The sequence below is a fragment of the Camponotus vicinus genome, unplaced genomic scaffold, assembly GCF_025532165.1.
Source record: "Camponotus vicinus isolate PSW18456_S1 unplaced genomic scaffold, iyCamVici1.0 SCAF_1, whole genome shotgun sequence".
Classification (NCBI taxonomy): domain Eukaryota; kingdom Metazoa; phylum Arthropoda; class Insecta; order Hymenoptera; family Formicidae; genus Camponotus; species Camponotus vicinus.
This window is the reverse complement of record NW_028141945.1, coordinates 6,292,514-6,308,153: the sequence shown is the minus strand read 5'-3', so window position 1 is coordinate 6,308,153 and position 15,640 is coordinate 6,292,514. Positions and strand designations below refer to the sequence as shown.

At 36.1% G+C, this 15,640-nt stretch overlaps 2 protein-coding genes across 8 annotated transcripts in view; both read left to right on the top strand.

Moving 5' to 3' along the window:
• The window catches only part of Chi (LIM domain-binding protein 2 Chi), a 151,653-nt gene extending 144,932 nt beyond the window's left edge, over positions 1-6,721 (top strand). For 6 of the 7 annotated variants that reach the window (XM_083096709.1, XM_083096700.1, XM_083096685.1 and 3 more), the window contains 7 exons: positions 946-1,048; positions 2,006-2,178; positions 2,875-3,078; positions 4,745-4,877; positions 5,698-5,822; positions 5,910-6,152; positions 6,581-6,721. In XM_083096709.1, the coding sequence (XP_082952835.1) occupies positions 946-1,048; positions 2,006-2,178; positions 2,875-3,078; positions 4,745-4,877; positions 5,698-5,822; positions 5,910-6,152; positions 6,581-6,685 (1,086 nt within the window). In that variant the 3' untranslated portion in view covers positions 6,686-6,721. The remainder of the gene's footprint in view (positions 1-945; positions 1,049-2,005; positions 2,179-2,874; positions 3,079-4,744; positions 4,878-5,697; positions 5,823-5,909; positions 6,153-6,580) is intronic. The other variant, XM_083096670.1, reaches the window with a different exon arrangement.
• Positions 6,722-6,897: 176 nt separating this feature from the next.
• LOC145970191 (uncharacterized) lies at positions 6,898-15,184 on the top strand. The gene is made up of 2 exons (XM_083096742.1): positions 6,898-7,295; positions 7,375-15,184. Exon 1 carries the CDS (start codon positions 6,965-6,967, stop codon positions 7,250-7,252), a length of 288 nt encoding a protein of 95 aa, XP_082952868.1. The 5' UTR covers positions 6,898-6,964; the 3' UTR covers positions 7,253-7,295; positions 7,375-15,184.
• The last annotated feature ends 456 nt before the right edge of the window (positions 15,185-15,640 follow it).

The following is a 15,640-nucleotide window of genomic DNA, read 5'->3' as shown; positions in this document are numbered from 1 at the left end:
TCTTAAAGTTTTTTATTTTAATTATATCAAAGATAATGAGAGGCACTTTTAATTATTTAGTTTTTTAAATATTTTATCGAAAAAATGAAACAAATACATGCATTTCGATCTATTGCACATTTGCAAATTATCTTGTAAAATAATATCGCTAAAGAAAATTTATTTGTACATAGAAATATTTAAAAATTCCATTTAATTATAAATATTATCAGATTATTGCATATATACATAGATGTAAAAAAATTGTATTATTCTATATTAAATTTATACCAAATCTATCAGATAAAGATTACGCCTTAAAGAATTTAACGCATTACTCTTAAAATTGGCAAATGAAGAATCTTGGGTGATCGATTCATGATATCTGTGGCTTTTCAAATCGGGATCGTTATCATCGACGACAGCGATTTTTCGCGCGCGAGAAAAACCGATGAGCGACCGAGCTGCATGTGGGAAAATAATAATAAGAGGAGCGCCCGCGGGGATAGGTGGACTACTTGGTGGAAGGGCGCTAGGAGGATAGTGGAGGTGGAGATGCATAATTGAATGAAAGCGTGGTGAACAGCAGAGCCAAGGGGTAGTTCCTACGACTGAGAGGGGGCGGAATGCTATAATTTCAAGCCAGACAGTCATGCGTTATTCAGCGTCGAGGTACAGGCTCTTTCTCTTTCTCTCTCTCTCTCTCTCTCCTCAGCCTTTTCTGCGCCCTTCGCGCGCATCTTTGGGGGAAGAGGAGGAAGGTGTCACCTCTTCATTCTCTCTTCTCCTTTTCATCTCGTTGTATTTTTGTCCTCTGGCTAACCCTTCTTTCGCCGATTGTTTCCAATTTGTAATTCGTAAAATAAAATAATCATCGATGTGACAATATATGCGCCGAGAACAAATTTTTTTTCACATGATATCACGCAAGCTAATTTTTTCTGTATTTTTCTCTGTTTTATTTAGGAAAGTGACAACCTTTGGTGGGAGGCCTTCGCGAACGAGTTTTTCGAGGAGGACGCCACCCTTACCCTTCACGTCTGCTTGGAAGACGGACCGAAGAGATATTGTAAGTATCATTGATTACTTGAGCAGATTTGCATGTTTCACTTGGCGAAGGAATTTTTGAAAATTCATAATAAAATTAATAATTATCACCAATCAATCACTTTTTCCTTCGTTATATTTGTATCTAATTAATTGGAAAAAGATGCAATAAAAGTAAGACATCTCTACTTTATAAAATTGATAGAGAAGCACGTATGGAAAAAATTGAGTTACGAGGAAAATGTCTTGAAAAGCAACATGACATTCTAGAATAAAGTTTTCCCGACTTTCATTAAATACAATCGATTTTTGTGCCAGCATTTAATTTTTTACATTTTGACGATATCACGATCCGTTGTTATTGATGCTTAATCGTTGGCAAGCTCGTACAGTACTGCCTGTGTTCTAAATAATGACGTGCCACTGTGCGGCAATTTTGCAGTTGGTGGATTTTAATGTCACTTCTCACACACACCGTCGCGATAATATACGGCGACAACGTGATTACATGTCTTGCGGATGCATGTCGTTGTCGCCCGGATATAAACGACAAGTTTGCCGTAAGACGAGTTGCGGTAACGCAAGATGCATTATTTTGCAATTAAAAAGAAGAAGAAATTTTCTTTCTATTTTCTTCACTATTGTTATATAACAATTTACACATTTATACATATATATTACTTCTTGTGTCTTATTTATGCATCTTTGCCCATTTTTCGCGATAGATTGCAAAATCAAGATTTGGGACTTAAAGACGTAAAATTTTTTTATTTTCATTGGAAACATTTATAAGCAACTTTTCAAAAATGCAATATATATGTGCCGTATTTGAAGAAATTTTGTATCTAACACGGAACAACGCATCGATCGATCTAAGATAGAGCTGTCCATCTTAATAATCGCTTCGCCTCTTTCCCTCTTTCTCCCGCAACGCGTTTCTTGCATTTATTTCTAATTGTTTCTATTTTTATTCTTTCAGCGATAGGAAGGACGTTAATACCTAGGTATTTTCGCTCGATATTCGATGGCGGTGTTACAGAACTTTACTATACTTTGAAGAATCAGAAGGAGTCGTTTCATAACACCAGTATAACCCTGGACTGTGAACAGTGCACGATGGTCACGCAATACGGGAAACCGATGTACACTAAGGTACGAACAATTCCGCAACAGAATTTATATATAATAAATAAATTTGTTATAATATATCTATTATAATGTATAATATAATATTGTTATAACGTGTATAATATAATGTACCTAAATCTTTTATTTATCGCGCAGACATTAAATTCAAATATTCTCTAGAAATATCTTGATCTAAAAACTATATTTATAAATATACCTAAGAAATGTGCTTAATTCTGACCGAGACGAATATCTTATTAGCGAGACTGCTTAATGCGGAGTAATCTCGGTTTTGACACTCGACATGTTCGTACAAAAATGCATAAATTGAGTATCTCGTATCGTTTTTTGACAATTCTCGACCGCAAACGTTAGCCTTACTCTCTCAATCTATTTCTTTCGTCCCTTCTTCTACAAATGTAATTTATATATTTCTGACGGAGAGATATATGTTAGATCGCTATAAAAACATGCATCTTGTTTTAATTTGGCATAATTAGAAAAATTAATCGTTCTTTTGTTTTAAAGCAAGAAAAATATAGAGATTAAAGAGATTAAAGTTTAATTGGATTTCCGTAGTTTCTGCAAAACTGTTTCCTAGCTCAAGTTCTACGAATTCTCTTCTTCTCTTTCTTCCTTCCTCGACAGTGACGCGCGAAATCGAATACTCTTGAAATAGCAAGCCAAGACAGATATTGTTATTCGAATTTCTGATTTTAGGTATTAACGGAGGGTAGGTTAATATTGGAATTCACCTTTGACGACCTCATGAGGATAAAGTCGTGGCACATGTCGGTGAGAACGCATCGAGAACTGGTGCCGAGATCTGTTGTCAGTATGCAACAGGATCCGACGATGCTCGAGCAGATCAGCAAAAACATCACTAGGCAGGGCATGTCCAACTTCACCCTCAATTACCTTAGAGTATGTATCTTTTGTAATGCAAGTCTTAATTACATTAATGTTCCCAATTGATTGCGTTGAAATTGAAGAATTGAAAATTTATATATTAAATATTTTTACGCGCGATAGGAAACGATCGAATTTTTTAAAAATTACAAACGAATAGAAGAAATATAAATTAAATAGTTTTTTCAATAGTTTTTGGCGCAAATGAACAAAAGGGAGAACTTCTGAAATAGATTTCTGCCCTGCAAATTCAAAATAAAGAAAGATAATATGATTATTTTTAATTTTTATACATACACATACAGGGTGTCCCGAAACCGCTTGATATTTTAAAGACAGATTCTCTGGCCAATTTAAAAACGATTTTTCCTCAGCGAAAATGTCGCGGCACTAATAGTTTTCGAGTTATAAACGATTGAAAATAAAGGGTTTTTCGCAAACTAAAGCTTATGGGAATAAAATATTAATAAAGTCACATTCTTTAGTTAATTTTAGGTAGAGTTTACTTTAATAGAATTTTAATTTAAGGCTTAGTTAGAAAGATACATGATGACAAAAATTGGGAATATGCAAAAAATAATGATCTCCCTCGACATTTTCGCTGAGGAAAAATCGTTTTTAAATTGGCCAGAGAATCTGCCTTTAAAATATCAAGCGATAGTTTCGGGACACCCTGTATACATGTGTACATGAATATGCGTTAATTTAAAATGAGTAAATATGCATAATAATCAGGGACATAGATAATAGCAGCAAGGTGTGTCAATCCAAGATTAGATCGGAATATGAAATATATGCTTTTTCGAAAATATCTCCGGGTATCTCCGGGTATTGGAAGCACAATTTATTTCGAACCTACGTTGAAAAGCTCATCGAGTGTTATGTCTATCACAAGAACGTCTTTACTCATTGTTAAATTAGTACACGATGTTTAGAGATGCGTAACAACCACTTCTTGAATAATTTTTTTTTATGGATGAAAAATCAATGACAAAGAGAGTTGATTTGTAAAGGAACGTGTCGCGCGAAATTTCAGTTATTCTTCAAGTTGCTAAGTTTAATTGTTGTACACGATATAATGTACACGATATAAAGATATTAATGCATATAAAATATAAAAAAATTAGAAATGTTTGATTTTAATTTTACTGAAAAGTTTATTTGATTGATTTTTCTCTATTTAAAATATTAACATTTAGAGTAATGAGTATGTACAAGATGAGTCACAAGAAACAAACCATTTATATGTCTTATTCGAGTTTGAAAACATAAAGAAATAATTTTATTTATTTTATATACATTAATAATAATAATGTATAATATTTTAGATATATTTTTTAGAAATGTATATATATATATATATATATATATATATATATATATATATATATATATATATACATATATACATACACATTTCTATAATAATTTTACACATTTTGTTCATATATTTAAACTTAAAAGAGATATTTAAATGTAAAAGATTCACTTCATTGTGTATTAAATATTGTATCAAATTATAACATCGCATATATTATTTGATAAACTATTTGCAATGCCCCCAATTCGACTTATTAAAAGTATAGAGAAATTTTATATACATTCTCAAAGTTAAAAAAACGAGAGATAGCGCGATTTTTTATTATGGTTGAATTGAATACATATAGCGATTCTGTTACAGTTATGCGTGATTCTGGAGCCGATGCAGGAACTGATGTCGAGGCACAAGGCATATGCGTTGTCACCTCGCGATTGCTTGAAGACAACCTTGTTCCAGAAATGGCAGAGGATAGTTGCCCCGCCGGGTAAGAGAGGTAGACGAACAGTTGCTTTACATGAGAAGCACCAGCCAGTGGAGCCGAACGACCATCGATCCTGATAGACAACGAGATCGGTCTTTGCCATTCGCGAAACGACGTACTGTTGTTATCGTCGGTTTTCTTTGCCACTCTGTCGCGATTCTTGGTTCTACCGGTTTCCTTCTCATCGAGCGTGAGATTTGCTGATTTTGCATGGAATCTTCCAATGATTAAATTTCCTCATTGATGATTTTTAGGGTTTTGTTAATACGTTGCTTTATTTTTGATAATTAAATTTTACGAATATTTCAAATCACAATTAAGCATTATTATTATATTGAAATGTTAATTTACTTTTTATTTTGTAAATATGCATATTTATGATTCAGTTACTTTCGATTGCTTGACGTTGCGTACTGCGATGGACGTCTGTCTGTCTTTATCGGATTTATACGTGATTTTCTATTTCACTTGCAATATTATGCAATTCGAATGTACCCATCATTTCCTCTTGATATTTTTTTAAAATATTGATAAAACCGTGGAACCAAGCAGTTATGACACTATGTATTATCATGCTAAGCATGTTTCTCTGTAAAGGTCGCTTGAGAGTGCAAAGTATTTAGTAGCGCGTCAAAGAAATAGACCAGACATGTGTCTATGTATTTGTTCGTCTATCGATGCATGCTTGTGCTTGTACGTGTCAGAGACCTTTGATGATGAGAAAGGTCCACAGCTGGGTAGTGCTCTTAAGTTTATCAGTGTGTAGCTACACACGTGGCCAAGCGTGGCGATCGAGTGCGCGTCGTGCTCACGATAAATTTATCTTTTCCAGAATCTCAACGGCCGGCTAGTAAAAGAAGAAAGCGAAAGGGCAGTACATCGGGACCGGGTAACAATGCGCCACCCGCTCCCAGCAAAAAGCGTTCGCCAGGGCCAAATTTTTCTCTAGCATCGCAGGTAAATTAATCGATTAATTTCCTCGATTGATTATTGATGTTTCAAGAAGGGAGTATTAATTAGAGATGTTCTTCTATTTTGATACAGGATGTGATGGTCGTGGGTGAACCATCTTTGATGGGTGGCGAGTTTGGAGATGAGGATGAACGACTAATAACAAGGCTGGAGAACACGCAATACGATGCCGCGAACAATTTAGATCCTCATAGTCATGACGCGGCCGGCGGTCCACCGCCACATCCTCATCAGTTCCATTCGGAACCGACACCTGGTAATTCCTGGCCGCCAGATCGCGGTCCAGGTCCGCCACAGGGTGGTCCTGGTAGTCAGGTACATAATTCATTTATTTACAAGACTGTTGAAAGAATCAATATCATAAATGCTTGGTTTATCAAAATATTAAAGAAAAATTAATTTAAGCGAAAGATACTGATTCTACTATTAGAATAGAATAGAGTAAAATAAAAAGTTTGTTTCCCTCAGAGGATTACAATCAATATACATAAATACATCAGCGCTTTAACTTATTCACTAACTTATACAATAAATTCCTTAAAACTAATCTTACACTATCTCCACTTCTCTCATATAATATACATACACACAAATACACATTTTTTCCTATTCTCTATCTTAATCTATTAAGATCTCTGCTTAATGGTGAAACTTCTCACTCTCTTTCTCCCCCCCCCTCCCGACTACTAAATATATTATTTAAAACGCAACATGTCTTTAACGTCGCATATGTGCTGTTTTAGGGAGTCCAGGGTGGTCAAGCAGGAGGTGCGGGTGCGGGTGTACAGGGAACGCAGGACGCCAGTCAACAGCAGCAAGACAAAAAGAGCCCCGCGGTGAGCCAGTGAGGCCAGGAGTCCCCGCGCCCCCCCACCAGGGGGCGACGGGGGCGCAGGCCCAAGAACGTGGCTCCCTAGCGGGGCGAGAATCCTAACCTCCCCACTGCCGCCGCCTATCTGGCTTCTGCGGCCGGCTTCACGGCTGGCAGGTTGTCGTCACACGTTGGCGTATTTCCGGCGTTGGCCTGCCAACCCAGTCTGCCAGCATCAACAGCGGGCCATCATCATCCGGAGCAGTTGGGTCACGTAGCCGCCGCCGCCGCCGCCGCCGCCGCTGCCGCCGCCTCGATGGGCATGGAGTCCTCGGAGTTGATGGCGATGGCTCATTACCAGGCACAGCAACTGCAGCGACAGTTGCTAGCCGAGCAATCAGGTCCAGGCACCACGATGCTGCCACCTACGTCTGCTCAGTCTACTGGTGGAGGCTTGACGCAGCCGCAGGGACTCCAGGGACAACAGCAGCAGCAACAGCAGAGTCAATTGCAACCGGGTCAGGATCCGCTGCAGAGCCTGGTGCAGCAACTGCTCTGTTTACAACAAATTGAATATTTTCTTGCGCAGCGTGGTCACAAGTAATTACATTTTGGAGAACGTATGGATCATCTCGCGCGAGAACGAGGTGATTCGATCAGAAAGTGACGTATAAAACTCGTAAGCGAGAAATGCGTTTGTGCTAAAGTGCTCTGATTCATCGATAGGTAAATTCCGTGCCGAGTTGTCGAGCGACCTGCAATGCTGCTGCAATCAATGTTGTGACACTATCGAGAATGAAGACAAACTTACGTGCGGTGGCAGTTTACTCGAGCCCGTAATGTTTTTCTAATTTTTGGACGGATGGGGGAGGGGGGAGAGTGGCGCGGTATCTTCGAGTCTGTCATGATGATACGGCAAGATTACGAGAAGAAATCGAGGGAAAGGAGCGGTAGATAAATAAAAGAGAATTGAGTCCGTTTACTCGTGAATTATTGTATCGTTTCGGAATACCGTGCGGATGGACAATGATCTCCGAAGTAGAGGAGGTCAAGTGTTTTAGTGTGTGATAAAAACTTTATGTCAAAAATTATATTAAATATGAAAGGTGGGACATACAATGTGACTGAACAATGAAAGATCGCTTTTGGACAAAAAATAGAAAGCGAAAAAAAGGAAATGCTACACGCATCAGAGACGATTATCCGCTCTAATGCGAGCTGTGAATGAATCTCTATCCGTCAACAGTATTGATATAATTAATAGAGTAAATGAATATAAAATATTGTAAGAACTATATCGTAAGTACGTATTTGTGCAAATGTCGGTATGCAAGTTAGACAGAAAGCGCGGTATGACAGTGGGAGTATATGCTCGGGTTATATGAGAGAGAAAGAGGAAAAAATGAGTACGCGAGGATGTGAGTGAATAAGTCGGAGAAAAAGAGAGAGTGTGTGAGTGAGAGAAAGCTAGACAGAATTACTTTCCAAGATGTTTTTAAATGCGGGGATTGACCAAACGTCAATGCACACACAAATCTCGCTGATTATCCTGAGGGCTCGTTATAGAAGTTTATCTTTTATTATTATAATTATTTGACAAATCACGGAAAGTGTGAGATTTTGCACGTTAAGCATGTAAGAGAGACCTCGTTTCCAAACGTTCAACATTATTGGTATGTGTAACATAAATGTAAAGTATTCTTGGAATCGAGTCGACACGGTATTAATTTCCACAGTGCAAGAAAAAGAATGTAAAAGCGTTTTTAAACACAAAATGCTTTGCGTTTTATATTTACGGTACATCGCATCATGATACGTAGCACAGCACGTACTCTCGTTTTAGGAATTATATCTGTCTTTTAACTTTATATGTGGGATATATCTAGGTGAACACTTTACGTTCACTTGATCCGATCATGTTTCTACTTTTAACCAGAGCTTTTTTAACAGAAAAACATTAGGACCTTTATATAATATTATTTAATATATTAGTAATGTTTGTGCGTGTGGTGATTCGATACAATGCACACAATGTACGTCAAGTGAAAATATATATACACAAAACACGATACAGACATTTGTCTTTGAATAAAGTTCCTTGCGCGTTACATTTTAAACATCATGTATGTTCCTCGTTATATGTTTAGACGCGTCGCATTTGTTCCTATTTTTTACATCTTTGCGATTCATTACTATAAACATATAAAGATTATATATTATATTATCTTTATATGTATATTTTCATATATCTGTGTTCCTTTTTATTCAAATGATTTATAAAAAAAATAAATCATTTATATTTTTAATCATCAGTATAATACTTGATGATTAATGTGATCTTTGATTCTCGTGATTTTTTATGTACGACGATTATACGATTATTTAAAATTAATCATTGCAAATAATTTAGTCAAATCTCAAACTAGAAAAAATGTATAATATTTTAAATATTCGCATCATTTACATTGATCATGAAAAGACAATTTTGTGTTGATGAGATTCAAAGTTACACATTACTGCGCGTCGAAATGTAAGAAAAAAAGGGGAACATTGTTTTAGTTATAATAATTATAATACATCACGAATTCTCTGTAATAATACATCACACGAATTCTGCGATTCCTTTTCGCGATGTTTTTCCACATGACTAACATCATCATTTGATGAGTATATAATGCCTTAACATGTGAAATTGGTCATTTAGGGCTAGTATCATAATAACTAGACGCATCATGCTTTACACTCTTTAAAAAAGAACATTGTTTTGAAATTGTATCATGATGCATGAACAGCTTGGTGTGTCTAGTTATTATTGACCTTGAATGTGATCAATTTCATATGTTAAAACATTATTTAACGAGCTCTGCTTTGATTTCAGAATCAAATTTTTCGAATATATATAGATACATACATTTACAAACGTAGGCACTTATACTTGAGCATATAAACAATTCGCGTGTCACGAATTGCTCTATTGTCGCAAATATTTCTTATCATTATAAATCGCGAAACACAATCATCATTCGCACGCTGTTTTCACATCGGGTCAATCGGATAACAAGTCTGTGCTGTTGTGAGAGAACGAAAGAAGAAAGTTTCTAGATTTTATTTTCTGTTGCACGAAATTTAAGGTCAAATGTTTTTCTTACTGTTTGTTCAATTTTAATTGTAATCCAAAGAGCAATATATATATTTCTTCCTGGAAGATCAAAACGGTATGTCGCGCCTTCGAGATCTTTGAATCAGATAAGCCTCGGGTACAAGTGAATGAATCGAATCCGATTATCTATCAAATTTCACACAAAGAAGTAATGGAAGAAGAGACGGAGCATGCATATATATACATAAAAATCCATGAAGTTTTTATATTCTCTGAGAGAGCAAAACATTTTCTGCATTCTTGGCAAGTCGAAATCGCGCGGGAATATATTTTGAGACATGTACAAAGATGATCATCAGACATATTCGTGTGCATCACATGAGTATCAATCATTTTTATAATTTTTCTTCTTTTCCGAGAGATCGCCATTGTGTTCTCATTATTTTGTTGGTTTTGAATGCGAATGCGTATATTGTCACACATTGAGCTTATATCTTCTTCTTTTTCAGTTTCCTTTTTTTTTAGATTGAAAGTGGGCCACACACATGCATACGTACACAACACACAGATGAAAGCGAATGTAGCTTATACGTAGAATGTACCAAGAGCGAAAGACGAATCGTGTGTGACGAGAAAGGACACGCACATATTACACTTATATACAGTTTCATACATATACAATTGCTCCAAAATTACATACAAAAAGAATCATGAATTAGTTAGATAAGCCACGCGTGAAGCCAGTACAGTCCCACGGTGTGAGAGTGCGAAAGCAGGAGAAGGGTGTATTTCGTAAAATATACTTGTGCATATAGAGAGAGAAAGAATGAGAGAAAGCTAAGCGAAATCGCAGAGCGAGAGAGCGAGAGAGAGAGAGAGAGAGAAAGAGAGAAAACGCACGTGTATTAGGAGCGCGTGTGTATGCATGCATGTGCGGGAGAGTACGCGAGAGAATGTACGAATGATTTCGACACGAGCATGCGGTGGGTTTTAGCATAAATGATCTATTGACAAATGTTGTATATTATTACGAATTATAATGACACTATTATAATTAATTAATTAATTAATTAATTATTATACCCTAATAATGTGAATTGAATTTAAACGACAAAAAATACACGAAATGATAAGTAATAGGCGAACAAATTTTTAATTGTTAGCGAAACACGCACGAAAGCCGAAATTACAATGCCCCACGGGCATCCCTAGGCCGAAACTCGAAAGTAGCAGCAAATCGCATCCGCGCGACGTAGTCGAAAATAAAATACATTACACAAAGTACGCGGCAAAATCGCGCGGAGGCGAAACGATACTATACGGTATACTTGAGATCCTTGCCGGGAGAAAGTGCATCGCCCAGACCTCGAGCGGCACGATTTGCCCTCCGTATAAGGAAAGGACTGTGATCTTCGTTATAGTAGTCCGATCCGTATCCGCGCGGTTCACGCAACGCTTCGCTGCAAGCAAACAAGATCTCGACATTCCGCGGTATCGCACTAGTCACACATTCGCAGGCAAGCGCAATGTCATAAAGTCGAACATTTACAGGTCGATGATGATTAACTTTTAACCGCGGTATTTTTATCGATTCTTCGCCTCTTTCTAGCTCGAATCTCATAGAAGGGAATGAAGAACCGTTCCAGTCGAATTAACCAGTAGAATCAGTCCACGGATGTTGATGACAGATTGATAAAGATTTAGCAAACATCATTGTTGGATATCGTCGCGCGTTATTGCGTTAGATATTTTTTCAAAAATATATATCATTTACGTTAAATTCTCTCTCTTTCTCTCTCTCTCTCTCTCTCTCTGGAGAGCATATTGTTTTAAATGTTTATCCAGAGGTAAATCTCATCTGTGTTCCGTTCGAATAGTCGGCGATGCACTTTGAAACAGTGTTGAGAATAGCCACGAGATGCGAGACGAGACGCGCAAACTCTCGGCCGCATCTTTATTCAGAAGCTATTTTAATTTCAAACAATGGTTCTTCAACGAGTTGTCGCGCTATGGGGAACGTCTCGAGCGATGCTCCTTATGATTGTCATCGCCATATAGGGTCATACTTGTACGAGTCAAGTTTTTTTAATTATGCGCAAGAGGAAAGCGGAGGGACAACGGGCTCGGCGGGCTCAGTGAAAGTATCGATCATAATAAAGTGACAGGTCGCACACAAGGCGGATGACTTAGGGTCGTGCATTAATCTGCGAGAAAGCGGCTTTTGATTTCAAACGCATTTCATTCTTTTCTTTTTTTCCTATTTTTTCGAATAAAAAACGCGGAATTGCGTATATTTTTTCATACGAGAAAGAATATATATATGCCGAATATTTCGCTATGGCAATCAGAAGAGATTGGATAAAATTTAAATGCTTGCCTTTGAAGTTACGCGAAATGTGCAAAAACACGACGAACGTGAAAGACAACGCAAAATTTATTACGAATAGTCGTTAACATGGCGCGTATAATTTCTTAATTACTTAATGCGATCTAGCGTTAATTACTGTCTTTGTTGCGCGATGCTCGACGCTCTCGCGAGCAACTAAAAGACTAGTGCAATTCGTTAGTGAATCTTCTGTTTTTACTTGATTCGGCTGAGATCATGTTTGATTCGCACGCTGCATACTGCAATGCAGCTTTGATATATCAACGAATATGATTTACTTGTATCACGAGTAAAAGTTTTAACATTTTGTATGTTAGAATTTTAGATTCTAAAATTTTCGAACTATAAAATTATTGCTCTTTAATTTTAAACACGTATCTTCTTTTTCCAGAGACTGATTTAGAATTGCAGAGTAATTTTGCAAATTTTATATCAACGAAAATCATTGATTCTTAAGTGAATAGAAATGCTTAAATTAAAAATCATATACTTAGAATTTATTTTAATTTTTTGAATGAAATTATTTTAATTAAATATTAATTTAATTTGATATTATGATTGTAAGATTGATCAGCGTCTATGAAGTCTAATTTTAAAGATTTTATCTAATGATTGAAACTTTTATTTTAAAGTTAATGAGATATTATACATAACAGAGAAATTGAATAAATTTGTGCCGAATTCTTGCTGTAAACTGCATTATTAAACGTATTAAAATGATGACCTTTAATTAAATCTTTCGCGATTGTGCAAATCGTGTGTGATTCACGAAGCCATCGACTGATAAACAGCAAGCGTTCGATTAGCTTAATTTCTACTCATCAACAAGATTTAGTACGAATGACATTTGCCGGCCGCGATAATTCATGATTAATATTTAATAGACTGTTAATAAATGAATTGTTCAACTAGCATCCGTGAATAGAGTATCGTGCTCATTCAATTGACTTATTCGTTCAAACAGTACATTTTGTTTGATTAATCTACATGATAACAATTGGTATTTCATCGCATAGAAAATAGAAAATTAGAAAGGATTACAAAATTATTTGTCGAATCTAAGGATTTTTTTATGGAATTATTTATTTTTCTACCAAAGCAAAACACATCTTTTCTGACAAGATTAACGTCTGAAAGCATGATCGGTCGAATCATATACGATGCTGCTAATTTTGCGTACGAGATTCTTCGTCGCATGATGGTTCGATTCTAAGTCGGAAGGATCTCGAATATATTTTGGCTCAGGGAGAGAAAGAGTGTGTCGTATTCGAAAGCGTTACTTGGATTTTTGGATTGAATAGTCGAATGATCGCTGCGATCGTTATCGCGATCACTTCCTTCTCGTCGACTCGATCGAGCTATTCTTTAAATCGTAGGATTGATTTTTGCAAAGTTCCTCATTTAGTGATACAAAAGTTTATGTAGTGATACAACAATTTTGCACGAAATATTTAGACTCGTGTACTCTCTAATATATTAATTATTTTTATTGGATATACCGAGATCTTTGAACAGATCTTTTTGCTTTGAATTTCTGTTAATAGAGAAAGGAAGAAAGAGAATATGGAAATCGAGAAGTGTGCAATATATTCAGATCTTATTTATCTCGATAAAAGAAAATCTTTTGCCAAGTTTTTAATTAATCGTTTGTTTAAGCCGCATGTTGTACATTTGGGAAAATTGTTTCTCGATATCATCAATATATGGATATAATTTACGACTCGAAACACCAAAATCTCATGATTATTACGCCGTGATCTACGCAGAACTTTACAATTATCTTGGAATCAAATTGCATATCACCGACCGAATCTCAGGAGAAGCTGATTAGTATTACGGAAGCGATGCGGAATGTCGAATATTACGTAACCGCGATCCTAGACCGATTAGCATCTTACCCTGTTGTCCCCATCCGATGCTGTTTACCTTAAAGGATGATATTCCAAATAATTGTTGATAAATGGTCAGTCCTGTATATAATGCTAAGGAGGGAAAGAAAAACGCGTGCCATTCGTCGCTGCACGACGAACACAAGTGAAGGCAATACATCGTTGTTCCAAGTTCAGAGGACTCTTTTTCATTGTCGTCTTTTCGTCTGTCGTTTTTTTTGAAGCTTCGTCTCGTCCTCGGGTATGTCCAGTTTATAACTCGAATCGTTGAATCCTATGCGAAAAAATCGCAATTCTATATCAAACTGAGCGCTTTTAGTAGAATGATATTTTTGTCGAGTAATTCTTTCAGTGCAATTATTCTCTTCAATCAAGATTATTGATAGAATTAATATTAATTTTTGTTAAAAGAATTACACTGTAGTTAAGTTTACTACAGCAATAAAATTTTCTTTTTTTATTATTTAAAGCTAAAGAGAAGGGAACATTTAAGCATGAATTAGAAATAATTATATAATTGTGGTTTTTTGAACTGCATAAGAATCTGAAAGATAAGAATTTTTGCAGACGTCCTTTGCACGTTACTTGGTTTATCTGATAAGCAATGTAAACAATGCATAGGAAAGATACATTATTGTTCATAGAAACATAATATCACTTACCACTGCTATTGTCCTTTGAATTTGGTACACTGAAAGCTCCGAAAAGCCTCTCGCTGTGGTCGATGTGAGAAACACAATCCTGAGATCGGCGGGTCGATCAGATCTTTAATCACCGGACATCAGTCTTGAGCGACGATTGTGCACTGTTAGTGTGTAAAATATTAGCGAATTAGGGACGATTTAATTGCGATCAAGGATATTACCTACCTACCTACCCACTTAGTGGACATGGGCCAAACTCAGTATATTATATTAATATACATTGAAAGTGTTGGCCCATCGCCATGACCAATGAAGTAATAAGAAAAGAAAAAAAAAAGAAAATAAAAACAAAAATAAATTGTCATCTAATTACATTTTTACGCACTCCAAATTTTTATCCTCGTCATTTGTATCATAGCAACCATGTGTTTAAAGAAGGATCCACATTATATGTATGTAATCAAAATTGTAACTGATAAAACGTTAATAAAAAAACGATATCCGAAACTTACCTGTATATCCCACCATAGTTGCCGACCTTTATTTTCGCCTGTGCACAATACGAGTCCTTTAATAAGGAACAATATTTTGGTTAAGTCCAGATATAGTCTTTCGCGCGTGGCTTTCGTTAATATTACACTTGTTTCCGCGAGACACTAGCAACATCGTTAAAAGAAATAAGATCGATTATGTAATTATACACAATGTCAATTGTAAATATATATGATTATTAACAAACACTGATCACTCTGTTGTAATGACTCGTTTTTAAAAAAACTTAACGTGCCATTTCGAGAGAAGTGTTGTCAATACACTTGATTTGAAAATTTATATAGATCGCATGCGCGCACGCGTCTTGTCAAAATTTCCCCTAGTGGCCAGAATGGGTACTAAAAGCCCCTACCGAATGACTAGTTTTCGCACTACGGTAAAGATCCGGTTGCGATCGACATCATTCTTGTATCAATGAATA

Bases quoted from the DNA above. Each gene is read 5' to 3' on its own strand.
- LOC145970191 (XM_083096742.1), top strand. From the start codon at position 6,965: ATGGGCATGGAGTCCTCGGAGTTGATGGCGATGGCTCATTACCAGGCA.